The 13,542-nt window shown below is 60.1% G+C and overlaps 1 protein-coding gene across 4 annotated transcripts in view; it reads right to left on the minus strand.

Annotated features, from left to right (window-relative positions):
- AGAP3 (ArfGAP with GTPase domain, ankyrin repeat and PH domain 3) overlaps positions 1-13,542 on the minus strand; it is a 110,624-nt gene that overhangs the window by 68,652 nt on the left and 28,430 nt on the right. For 3 of the 4 annotated variants that reach the window (XM_039550176.1, XM_039550177.1, XM_039550178.1), the window contains exon 2: positions 2,268-2,326. In XM_039550176.1, coding sequence (XP_039406110.1) covers positions 2,268-2,326 — 59 coding nt within the window. Of the gene's footprint in view, positions 1-2,267; positions 2,327-11,993; positions 12,820-13,542 lie in introns of those variants that run through there. The other variant, XM_010391477.4, reaches the window with a different exon arrangement.

The raw sequence follows: 13,542 nt of genomic DNA on the forward strand, positions 1-13,542 counted from the left end.
GCTGCAGTTACATTTTGTCTGCACATAGTACAAACCCTGACCTGCATCTCACCAAAATCCTGCTGCTCTGCCATGTCCTCGAGCTCACCTGGAGCTTCAAACCAGCCACAGAACTGACAATCCTGAGGAACACAGCCCCTGAGAGACACCAGACTGGAGCCAAACAAGGTGTGTAAGCACTGTGGGAACCTCTGCTCCATGATTTTTGGGAGAATGCGGGAACACAGTCAGCACTGTGCTGGCACTGCCGAGTGCCAGGTGCAGGGGACGAGTCCTGCCAGGAGGCACCGTCAGTGCCCCTCTGCAAGAACTGCTCGGTCACAGCCTCCTCCTGGCCTGCAGCACTGGGAGGGAGCTTTGGGAGAAAACTGAGTGAGGGAAAACTGCTGAACATATCTTCAATACATGAAATTATTCAAAAACCTTGGAGGAAGTATCCTGAATGCTTGGGAACAAGCAGGGAGAGCAGCAAGACCCTCAACTCCTGCAGGAGAGACAGAGGACACAGAGCTGCTTGAAAATGGGAAGGGAGTGAAGCCTGGCAATGTTTCTTGCTGGGACAGTGTCGGGCCCCTCACAACAAGAAAGACCTGGAGGGGCTGGAGCACGTCCAGAGAAGAGAACGGAGCTGGGAAGGTGCTGGAGCCCCAGGAGCGGCTGAGGGAGCTGGGAAAGGGGCTCAGCCTGGAGCAAAGGAGGCTCAGGGGGGACCTTGTGGCTCTGCACAAGTCCCTGACAGGAGGGGGCAGCCGGGGGGGTCGGGCTCTGCTCCCAGGAACAAAGGACAGAACAAGAGGGAAAGGCCTCAGGCTGGGCCAGGGCAGGGTCAGGGTGGATATTGGGAACATTCCTTCCTGGAAAGGCCTGTCCTGCCCTGGCACAGGCTGTCCATGGCGGGGGTGGAATCCCTACCCCTAGGGGAATTTAAAAGCTGTGTGGAAGCGGCACCTGGGGACGCAGTCAGTGATGGCCTTGGGAGTGCTGGGGAAGCAGCTGGACCCAACGATCTCCAAAGGCTTTTCCAACCCAAATGGCTCTGTCACTCTAAACTAGGACTCCGAAAGGTCTCAAGGCTTTTAGAAGAGCTGCTTTGGTTGGATGAAACCCCGGAGCAACAGAGATCCCCAGAGGTCATGCAAAACCTGGGGAAAGGGCTGTGCTACTTGAGGAAGAACTAAAAGCTTTGGGATGGTTTAGCTGGCAGCACAGCTCTGCAGCCTTGCAGAGCCTCAACATCCGGTGGCAACACCCAAACATCGGTGAGAACATTTTTTAAAATGCATTTCACAGGTAAACTAACAAATGAATATTCAAAGTTTGGTTTGATTCTCAGGATGGTGCTGGAACGTTTTGCAAGAAGACTTTTGTTCTTTTGTTTCTTGGACTAATACTGAAAAAAGTTAATCTTGCAAAAACTGAAGGGAGAAAGAGCTGAAGGGCACACGCCAGGAGCCTGCAAAGGGCACTGAGGGCTGGCACAGAGAGCGCAGGAAGAGCAGAGGGAGGAATCGATCACTGAAGCACCTGCAGCATCCTGTTCACCCCAACATCACCTCCTGGCCACCCCGGAGCCCGCAACACTGACCCTGTCCCACTTGGAGGGGCTGTGCCAGGGGCAAGGGGGTGGTGGCAGCCCCCTGACCACAGAGACCACACCCCACAGGGAGCTGGGGGAGCCTCGCAATGGCGAGTCCAGGGGAAACCCGCCCTGCGCTGACAGACCCGGGGAGCCCCAGCCCCTTGGTTTGGCAGAACAGAGCTGCGGTCATCCTGCAGCAGCCCTCCAGGGCAGGGACACCTCGGCAGAGGCGGGGGAAGTGCCAGTGCAGAGCTGAGATCAGTGAGCCTCTGACGGAGCAGTGACATGTCCCATGCCAGGATGGCTGCTCTGGGGGTGACCACCAGGGACACGTACCCAAATCACCACCTGGGATCCACACCTGCTTCTGCTGCACCAGCTTGAGCAGCAGCACCCAGACAGGTATCACGGCTCTGCCAGGGCCACCAGGGAGGCTGAGCGGCTCAAATGGTGCCTTTTCACCTTCACATCCAAGTGCTCTCCCAGATCAACAACCTCTGGCTCACCCCTACCAGGGCAAGCTGCTGAGAAACCCCAGTCCTTCCCTGGTATGGCAGCAGCTCCAGCTCCTCCCTCCCTTCGGAGGCTGAAGTCTCCGTGTGTTTCCACCAGGCCATGTGAAAATGCAGGATTTTCTTGAGGGTTTGGGGAACCAGGGGTATCCCAGGCACAAGCCACGAGTACTCACCACCTTCAGCTCAGGCACCGAGCGACTCAGGGTCCATTCCTGGCTGTTCACAAACGAATCTGTGGACAGAGGGGAGAAACCATCAGGTCACCCTCAAGATCCCAGCAAGGATCCTGCTACACTCTCCCTGCTCCCTCCAGGCAGATTTATGGTTCTTCCCTCCCTTCTACCTCATCCAGAGACACAGGGCTGCATGAGGACCCAACACGCAGCTGGAGCCCCAGGTGGGGAGGAGCAGCCAAGCCAAGGGCAGTATGGCAGCAAAGAGGCCGGGCACTGCCGGCTGGAACCCTCCCTTCTGCCCTGCAGGAGCACAAAAACCCCTTCAGCATCCCCTGCCCTGAGGCACAGAGGACAAGGGAAGCCCTAGGGACCAGATACCCTTTTGGGGAGCACTGGGGCTGCACAAGACCCGGAACTGAGGGCCCATGCCAGCACCCCGAGCCCTGCCCTCAGCATGCCGCAGGCCGTGCAGCGGTGGAGCTGACGGCAGGATATCAGCCACGCTCCTGACTGAACGCAAACACAATTAATTATGGCATATTATGGAATTGGCAGCATGCTGCAATAGGCTTACAGAGGCTGTGGCAATCTGGCGTGGCTTGAGGAAACACCCCCATCCTGCCACAGAGCATCTGGAGGAGGAGCAGGAGCCTGGAGGACACCTTGAATACCAGAAGGAGCCAGCAGCCCCTCCTGACAAATCTGAGTCCCTCACTTGCCTTGGCAAGGTCAGACCTTCCATCCAACACCAGCTCCAGGGCAGGACCCATAGGAGCAGGACCTCCTGCATGTTTATCACATACAAACAGAAAGGATTTTTGGAGACCAGAAACCTGTGGGAGCTCTGCATCTTCAGAAGCCTGTAATAAACCTGCCAAATCTGTGGCCACAGACTACTGCAGGAATGGGAATCTCAGATGGGCTCAGAAGGGAAGCTCAAATCCAGACCCAAAAGTGGGCAGCAATCAAACACGATGACCTGGGCAGTGTCACCCAAGGCCACAGGGAGGGTGGCTCCAGACCTGCCCCAGCAGCTCTAACCCCACAACCACAACTCCTAGTGCCTGCTCCAGCAGTCCCCAGACCACCCTCCCAGCCAGGAATTCCTTTCCACTATCCCATCCATCCCTGCCTTCTGGGCGTGGGAAGCCATTCCCTGTGTCCTGTCCCTCCATGCCTTGTCCCCAGCTCTCCTGGAGCCCCTTTAGGCCCTGCAAGGGGCTCTGAGCTCTCCCTGGAGCCTTCTCCAGGTGAACACCCCCAGCTCTCCCAGTCTGGCTCCAGAGCTGAGGGGCTCCAGCCCTCAGAGCATCTGTCTTGTTTTGGGGCAGCACTGGGCTCCACAGCCCCGCCAGAGCCCTCCAGCGCCTGCCCTCACTCCAACTCATGTTTGGCCCTCATAACTCCTTAGGGGAGGTTAGACACACAACAGCAGCAGCCCTTCCTCCATCTCCAGGCTGAAGCTTCATCTCACCTCTCTCACCTCACTGGGCAGCCCAAAGCCATGGAGGAGAGCCCTGTCCTCCTCCCACGGCCAGAGGGCTGCCTAAGCTGCTCAGAGAGCACGAGGTGACAAACCATAACCCGGCACTGTGCCCTTGTCCCAGTTTTGTGCAGCCACCAGCACCCACAGGCCACAACACACTCATCCACCATGTTCAAGGAAGGTGAGAACATGGTGCTCCTACCTGGAATTTACCTTCCATGGCTGATTTAGGAACACTCCTTTTCCAGGAGCTACAGACAAATAATCCCCACGTCTGCTGCAGGAACACCAGGTTATTTATAGCCATCCTGAGGAATTGTTTCTCCGTGGTGTCTTTCACCTGCCCTTTCCTTTTTTAGGCAGAGGTAATTTTTTTATTAAAACAATTCATCAGTCACGAGGAAAATGATACATTCTTGAGCCCTTTCCAAAAGGTAACAGCACACCTGTATTTCCAACCACATCACTGGGTCTAAAAAAAGCTGTCACCTCCACTTGGGACTTCTGCCCCGCTCAGCCTCTTTGGCAGGTAATGCGACAGATAAAGCACCATCCAGGCCTCCTCTGTCCCCAGCATTCCCTGATGGGAGCAGGCAGCACACACTCGTGCTGTTTCACTACACACAGCAGGTTTTTGGCAGGTTCTGAGTGGAGCACAAGACACACACACCCGGTGATCAGCCTTGGGAAGGAGGAGAGGCAGGGAGAGCCCTGGAGAGGGCAGGCAGGGCTCTCTCTGGATCTGCTCAAGGATGACCACGACAAGCTGCCCCAACAGCTGCCTCCTGCACCAACTGTCCCAACAGATCCTTGCTTGGTTTTTAACCCAGGTTCAAGAGTTTGTTTGCAACACTTCGATTTTTGACTTGCTGAGAAGGCCCCTGAGTAAACCTCAACACAAATAAACACTGACACCACAAGGCCAACAGGACTGTGCTCAGCCACACAACTCACCCAGCTCCTCACTCCCACTGAACACCAGGCACAGCCTGCACATCTGTCCGCCTGCTCCAGCATCTGCCAAGCCTGAATGTCAGCCCAGGCCACCAACTGGTCCTGGTTACCCACCCGGCACATGTGGCATCGACAGCCCAGGGATCCCGGCACGGCCCAAGGGTCCTGGCACGGCCCAGCACACTGCCTGCACCCACACTGTCTCCACTCAGCACCATGCCAGGGTGCAAGCACCACTTTACACAGTGCAGCTGGAATCTCCATTCCTTCACAATCACCTGGAAGTTACTGAGATGCACATCTTGGAGGAGCGTGGTCCCTCTGAGGCCCCTTCTGGAGCCAAGGTCACAGGTGTCAGGAGCAGAAGACCCCTGTGTGCCCCAGCTACCCTGGGCCAGACCTGCACACACCAACCCTTCATCTGAGTACCACCTTGGTGAACAGACACACCTCTTGTTCAGGACCATGACTCTGAACACCTGTCTGGAGCACCACTCATGCACTGCCCCCACCTCTCTCCTGCCTCATCAGCTGAGCAGGAGGCAGCTTCCTCCTGCACAGATTGATTAAGGATGAAGAGGGCAGTGCCTGGGAGGCAAAGAGGCCATTCATGTCCACACTCTGGAGCAGGCACGTGTCCTCTGTCTGCACCCTGAGGCATGCGGTGAAGCTTCCCACCCACCACCTGGACAAGGTACTCTAGGCCATCAAGACATGACAGGACAAGAGGAAATGGCCTCAAGTTGCACCAAGGGAGGTTTAGGTTTGATACTGGGAATATTTTTTCCCTGAATTAGCTGTCCAGTCCTGGCACAGGCTGCCCAGGACAGTGGCAGGGTCACCATTCCTGGAGGGATTTAAAAGCCATGTGGATGTGGCACCTAGGGACATGGGTTGGTGGTGGTCTTGGCACTGCCGGGGGAATGGTTGGACTGGATGGTCTGAGAGGCCTTTTCCAGCCTCAGGGATTCTGTGATTCTGTGACTATCAGCCAGTCTGGGAAGGCCTGAGGGTTTGGAGCACAATCCACTTCCACATGTCAGGCTGGGGTCCCTGCCACAACTGCATAACTTACAGTCTGTCACTTTAAGTGTTCCCTGGTCCTTTTTACACCCCCTGCTCTGCCCCAGAACATGCCAATCACCCTTCTCTCACCACACAAGGGACACACACAACACGTACACACCACCCCAACAGGTGGGGGAACCACATATGTGCAGATGAGCCATCCACAAAACCAAAGGTATTTCTCACATCACCTGGGCCCTGTGTCCTGCAGCTGCCTGCACCCATGCTCGCAGGGATGGCTCTATCACCCAGATCTCAGACATCCCCAGCATGGAGCCTTCTCCCACCCCCTCCCCCCGCCCCGATTTCTTGCACTTGCTTCCCTCCTCCACCATCAGCTCCCGCAGCAGCGTGTGCGGGCGGGCACAGATCACACCCACAGAGCTGCCAAAGGGCACCTCACGAGCAGTTACTCAACCCAAAACAACCACAGACCAAGCAGCTGGCTGCTGAAAACCAGTGACGTGACCCGGATGTCAGCTCTGTCCATACCAGTGTTCATCCTTGGTTGTCAAAATGCAGAACATGGCAAGTCCCTGCACTCACGGCTACGAACCCTGTCAGTGTGACATTGTACACCCTGTGTGTTGCTGCAGCTATTACACACCAGAGCAGCAGGAAAGGTCCAAGTCTGCAGTAGCAGACTGATTTGGAGCCCCCTTCAAACAGCACCATTCCCTCTGGGGCTGCCAGACCTTCCCCACTTCCTTCCGGGCCCCCAGACCCTCCCCACCCACATGCTGAGCCAGGGGGGTGCCCAGTCCGCAGGCACCGCTCCCCACTGAACAGGCACACGATCCCCATTGTCTCCTGGGGGCAGCTGTAACCATGTGGAAGCACACAGCGAGGCACCGGCAACCTGACGGGGCTGAGGCACCACCCACAATCCCGGCAGGGAGGTGAGCACTCGGAGCCCCTTCCCACAGCACCTGGGCCCCGCTGCCAGCTCGCTCAGCAGGGATTGCCTCCAGCAGGAGACACCTCCAGGGACTGATCTCATGTAGCATCAGGGAGTCACGATATACTGGATCAGCTTCACTGCTGGACTGGCTGCACAATTCCAGATGAAAATACACCTGCTCACTCTTCCTGCATCTTCTCTTTGTTATTTCATCACACAGAAGTGACCAGGCTGTCCGTGCTGCAGTTCAGTGCCTTCCCCAGGTGTACCTGACCTCCAAAGCAGAAGCAGTGGGCTCAGGGAACCACTGTCACACCAAGAGCTTCAGCACAGCCCAACAGTATCCTTCGCTCCATGACACAACCACACAACAGGAGATCAGTCCAGACTGGCCTGGGAAAAGGAGATTCAGGCCAATTCTGTTACTCCCCAGAAGCTTCTGTTGATGGAGACTTCCTGGCATAGGCAGCTGTACTGCAGAAGGTGGAAATTTGGGAGAGCTGGCAATTCTGGGGTGGGCAGAGCCTCTGCCATGCAGAGAAGCAGACAGGGACATAAAGGAGGCACTCTGTAGCTGATGTCCCTTGGTCAGCTGGTCATCCTGGCCACCTTCAGGACCTACAGACCAGACCCCAGCTGTGGCACAGCAGTGGCATGCACCGAGGAGGCAGGATCAACACCCTCCATCACAGAGCTCGGACACCGCAGCTCCCTGTGCCCTGAAGACAGCTTGGAGGGGGTTCAGCCACAGACCCACAGCTCTCAGCACCCTCATGCTGCAGGGTAGCTGGGAGGAGAAAGGGGCTGGCCAGCCAAATTCAACTTCTCACCCCAGATGCTCCCTCCACGGGATGATGCGCAGCAGGTTCATCTACCCTGTGCTCCAGAAGCGCCAGTGCCAGACACATGTGGTCTCCCCACACAGCAACTAATAATTAACCAACTCATTATCCAAGCCATGGTGGAACTCCCTTGGACACTGCAACCCTGGACACTAAACCCAGCCTTGAAACCAGGTCAGAGGCTGTGCAAACACAGCAGAGGCCACACAAACCAAGGCCACTCGTGGCCACCACTGTGGCCACACAAATGGACCCACCTGAGCCCACACACAGATCAAAGGCAGGCAGAGGCAGCGTGCCTGGGCACAGCTACCCTTCCTGGGCACAGCCACCCCTTCCAGGCCAGGCTGATAAAGCCTCCGCCCCAGCAATGCTGGCAGGATGGGGATTTCTCCAGGTCAAGGACCAGCACAGGCATAGCAGCGTTCCAGTCAGCACTGAGCTAGCACAGGAACCCACTGAAGGACATGACCTTGGAAGGATTATCTCAGTAGAGCTTTAAACACTCTGCAGCAACAAAAGAAAGACAATTCTGTGTCTCTCTGGGAAAGGGCACGCTTAGGAACTGCCACCATTGCTTCGTCACCACGCCACAGGCAGCAGCAGCTGGTGTCACTGTGCTCTGAGGTCAGTGCAGACTCTGGAAGATCCAGGCAGTTCAACCTCTCGGCACCTGCTGCTCTTCAGCCCCCACCCAAACACTGTCAAAGACCCAGACCAAACCCTGCTGTGATGGTGGGACAGGGTCTGCTGGAAGGGAAAACCCAGCAGAGTGTGACAGAGAGAGACAGGAACTCACAACCTCCCATCACAGCACTCCGTGGGGATCTACCTCGCCAGCACAAACCTGTTCCCAATGTGCCTGACCTCGGCTCCTCCTGCAACCTCACGAGCGCTGGCAGGTGAACACCGAAGGCACAGGGTTCCCTCTCCCTAAGGCTGCCAGTGACTGCAGTCAGCCACCTCTGCACTCACCGCACACCCTCTGGCCTCGTCCTAGGAACTGAGCCTTCCAGAGTATTGTCCCAACAGCTCCCTCCCTGACACCTTCCAGAACTCTCAAGCTTTTCCAAACTGCGGACACCAGACTGGCCTCAGCATCCAAGGCATCTCTAACCCCACCATGACACCTCTGCCTCTCACCAACACTCCCAGCTCAACGAAGGCAAGTACCAACACGAGGTGATATTTATCATGACCTACCCAACTCTCTACACAAACTTCACCCAATCCATGAGAAAACAGCCCCGTCTTCTCTCAGACGCCTTCCCTCACATGCCCTGCACATCAATACTCCACACAGGAGAGTAAAGGGAGGTACCTTAAAGAACCTCAAAAAGCAGGGCATCTCTCTGGGAGAGGGGACATGGCTGTGATCACAGAATCATGGAATATCTTGAGCTGGAAGAGACCCACAAGGATCATTAAGCCCCACCCCTGGCCCTGCAAAGACACCCCAACAATCCCACCCTGTGCCCGAGAGCATTGTCCAAATGCTCCCTGAGCAATGGTAGCCTTGGGGCCGTGACCATTCCCTGGGGAGCCTGCTCAGTGCCCAAACACCCTCTGCGGGAAGCACTTTTTCCTGAAATCCAACCTAAACCTCCCTGACACAGCTCCATGCTGTTCCCTCAGGTGAGGAATGCTTCCTGAGCCATCAGAGATGCTGTACCCATCACACAGACCCTCTATGCACAGGGACAACTCCAATTCAAAAACAGTCCAGTTTTCCCAAGACCATGCCAATTAGAGAGCCTCTTTGGCATGCCACCAGCCAACACCTGGATACCTAGAAACGCTCTGAACCACTGACCACGATCACCTGGGTCAGTCCAAGCTGGCCGCACTCTGTGTCGACTTTGCTCCCTAATCCTAACGGCTGTTGCCCTCCCTTGCCCATTACACAAGGATCAGCTCTTTACATCTTTTTTGGGTAACAAACCCTAAAATCCCCCATCACCTCTCTGCGTGCTCAATCCCAGCCGAACCCCTCCAGGGCTGGGAGCAGCACTTGGGTGCATCCCCCTGGCTCTTGTGGGTATGTCTGGATGAAGAGTGTGGGGCTGGGTGGGTATCACAGCGTGCTGTAAACAAACCACTCCAGGTTCTGGAAACAGAGAGAGTGCTGGCTTGGCTCTCTGCCGGGACTCCTACATCCAGCTATTCCAAGTGCTGATAACCGCAGCTGCAGCTGCACCCCCCAGGAGGGCAAGTTGGGGCTGCACCAGTAGCTTTCCCAGGGCAAGGTGGGCAGCGCCCACACAGAGCATCAAAGTTTGTGGGATGTCAAGAGGGTGTTTGGAACACCATCGGCCTGCAAGACTGGAATGGGAATGGGGCAGAGACCTCCTGAGCAGCCCCGTCGGAGCAGCACTAAGGCTGTGCCCCTCCAGCCCTGGCTCAGAGGCCCACAGCTCCCACTGGAGGAAGCCATGGACCAACGTTCCAAGCAGAGAGACGATGGGGAGATGGGGCACAAGAGAGGACAAGCAGCAGCTACTTTGCTGTGCAGACTTCACCACTGCCTCACCTTCACACCTCACTGTCCCCAGGAGGACACAGGTTGGTGGGCACAGGGACTGTGCAGGTACCAGGAGGGTAATGAATGATGTTCTCAGTGCGACAAAACCTGGTGTGAGCTCTGCCACACTGCCGATGGCAGCCTGGAGAGGTCATCCCTGAGCCTCTGCCTCCAGCACGAGCCACGGTGGCAAACGCTGATCCATGCAACAAGCAGTGGTCCTGCATGAGCTGGCTGGTCACTCACTGCTGCAGAGGCCCCAAGCCCCCCACACCACTTCCCACAGAAGCCTCAGTAGGGTATCCCAAAGATGGATCCAAAGGGAGCTCCGACCTGTCTCATGGAGGAGCCAGGTGAGAGGCGAGGACGCCAACCAAGTGCTCAACCTCAGCTGCTTCTCTGGAATGCGGCCGCCGGGCCGGCTGCTGCTGGCGCAGCTCCCACTGGAAGCGGCAAGCAGGAACAGGCCCCCCGCTGCAGGGGCAGGGCCCGGCCCTCCCTGCCGCATACACCCACATTCCCCAGCCATGAGCGCAGCCTCCCCTCTCCTGGGAACCTCCCGCCACCCAGCCGGCACCGGCACACAGCCCGGGCTGCCCTGCCAGCACCGGAACCCCCGGAGCGCAGCAGCATCCCGGCCTTTGCCTCGTGGTGCACGGGCAGCCCCTGCACCCACCGGAGCCTCCAGAACCCCTCCCTGGAGCACAGTGAACCTGAAAGACAGAGGGGGCTAGAGGATGGAGCCCCCTGAGCAGCGCTGCTCCTGTGCTGATACCTGTGGCCCAGCCCTCCTGGGGAACGTCTGGGCACAACACTGTCCTGGACAGCCACTGCCCCAGGAGCAATCAGGTACCTCGGGAGCATGTGGGTTCCCTGGAGAGCCTGCCAGCCCTAAGACATCCCTCTGGCACCTAAGCCAAGCAGAGAACTGCCTCCACAACACCCAGATGCAGAGCAGAGCAATGGAACCCAGCGAGACCCCCCGGGAGCGGGCGGCGGGGCCTGGCCCAGCCCCCAGCTCCATGCGTTCCATGCCTTAAAAAGCTGTGGATGCTGCTGTCGCCTCCCAGCCTGCCAGGCCACGGGGCTCGCCTGCAGCTCCTTCCACAGGGCCGGGAAGGGGACAGGGCACAGAGGCACAACCAGCACAGCCCCAGCTGAGGCCCCACACAGCCCCAGCGGCATGGAACTCCCCACCAACATCAGAGAGTCAAACACCCGAGAGCTGCTTCAGCTGCCAGTGCCAGCTGAATGCCCAACCCCGTGGGTGTTCTGTCCCTCTGTCCCATCACTGGTAATGCCACACCTGCTTTCTGCAGGCTGCCCCATACCCGATGAGGGTCCCTGTGCTCCCAAACACGTGGCCTCCACTCGGCCCCAGTGGAGGACCTTGCCAGGGATGGCTCTGGCTGAGCATCGCCCAGACGAGGCCTGGCACCAGGGAGCCGCTCACAAGAGGGGTGTGCAGGGCTCCCCAACCCCCTGTGCTGCTTCACACCTCTGCTCTGACAACCGCCCCCAAACAGTCTCACTTGCCTGGGAGCCCACCAACAGCACTCCTCTCCCCATTCCACCGATGTTGTGGGGCAAGGGCAGGGAGGCTCAGCCCACCCTGCCCTTGCTGGGACACCACCAGGGCAAGCAGGACATGCGACACACATGCTTGATTTCCAGGTATGTGGCCAGCAAGGGAACCAGACCCCAGAGCACATCCTCCCAAGCAGCCACACCACGACTGCTCCAGCACGATGGCAGTGCCCAGGACACTGGAGTATGACACGACCCTGTGAACACTCACAGCAACCTCACTGCAGCCCAGTGCAAACCCTGCAGAGCACCAGGACAGAAGCCGGTGCAAGTGCACAGGCCAGGACCTCAGCTGGGACAGGCCACAGGCCCCGTGGGCACAGGAGGCTCGTGCCAGCCCAGCACTGCCCCTGTACTTACTTACCCAGAGCCCGCAGAGGACCCCCACCCAGGATGACAGGCTCAACACCGCCATGGGGATCCTTGGGGCACATGCTGCCGGTGCTGCCACGCTCTCGCCTTCGGAAGCGGCTTGTGAGGAGTTTCCAGAGTCCCCCTGTCTGCACGGGGTCGGTGTGCAGCCGGCCCCCGACCCTGGTCAGCTCTGGGTACAGCAGGTCCCGCTTGCTGGGGCAGGTGTGCAGGGAGCTGGCATCACCCTCGCTCTTGGTGCGGAGGCGCGTGGGGCGCAGGAGCCCCCCAGACTCCGACCGCCGCAGCTCGTGGCCCCGGCGCAGGCGGAAACTGAAGCTTTTCCGCAGGGAGCTGAAGTTCTTCCTGGGGCTGGAGCCGCTCCAGCCACTGCCCCCGAAGAGGTTCCAGCGGCGGCTGCCCCACAGGGAGCCCCCCCTGAGGAAGCCGGGGCTCTCGGTGGGGTGCGACGGCCGGGCGGTGGGGAGGAAGGTCATGCTGCTGGGGCGCGGGCGCTGCGCCTCATCGGGGCCGTCGCTCTCGTCCTCGGGGCTCTGCCTGCGGGGCGAGCGCAGCCGGAGCAGGTCCAGGAGGCCGCCGCGGGCGCGGGCGGGGGGCGGCGGCGGCAGCAGCGCCCCAGGCAGCCCGTTCCCCGCCGCGCAGAAGCTCTTGGGCCGCCGGCGCTGCTGCTGCGCGGCGCCGAGCGCGGCCTGGACGGCGGGGACGCCCTGCAAGTCCAGCGACTCGCAGACGCTGACGGCGCGGCGGGGGCTCGGCCGCGGGGCGCCCCGGCCCGGCCCGGCCCAGCGCCAGCCTTCGGCCATGGTCAGCGGCGGGGCTGCCCCATGGCCCCACGCCCGCCGCTCTCCGCCGCCGGCGCGGGGCTCCCACGACGCGCCCGCATGTCGGGGCCGTGCTCGGCGCCGCCACCGCGGGGCTGGGCCGGCCCGCCCCGGAACGGGCCGGGGCCGCCATGGGGATGGGGCGGAGGCCGCGGCCGCCCCGCCCGCCGCGCCCTCCGCGGGCACCGACGGCACCGAGTCCGGGGCACGGGCAGCGGCGGCGGCGCCGTCCCGGAGCGGTGCGGGGCTACGGCCCCGGGGCAGAGCAGGACCGGTCCCTGTTACCACTCGGCCGCGCTCAGCGCCAACGGCGGAGCCCGCACCAGGGAGCGGCGGCGCTGCCCGGCCGCCCGGACCCCGCCGTGGCACTCACCGGGACCAGAACCTGCCCGAGCCCCGCCGGGGCGGCGCCGAGCGCCGGGACCGGAACCTGCCCGGGCCCCGCCGGGGCGTTCACCGGGACCAGAACCGGCCCGGACCCTGCCAGGTACCGACCGCCGGGCAGGGCCGGCAGTGGGGACCGCGGCGTGGGGCGGGGCCGGCCGCGCCCGCCAGGGGGCGCTGCGCCCCCGCTGGCCGCTGCTGCCCGCGGCACCGGCACCGGGACCCCGCCCGCCACCGACAAACGTGCACGCGCACCCTCCGCCGGCCCGGCTCGACCCGCCCCTTGCGGCATCCTCGCGCCCCCCGCTGCCCTCCCCGGCCGCAGTCCCGCCGCAC

This window comes from Corvus cornix, chromosome 2, assembly GCF_000738735.6.
Source record: "Corvus cornix cornix isolate S_Up_H32 chromosome 2, ASM73873v5, whole genome shotgun sequence".
In the NCBI taxonomy this organism is placed as follows: domain Eukaryota; kingdom Metazoa; phylum Chordata; class Aves; order Passeriformes; family Corvidae; genus Corvus; species Corvus cornix.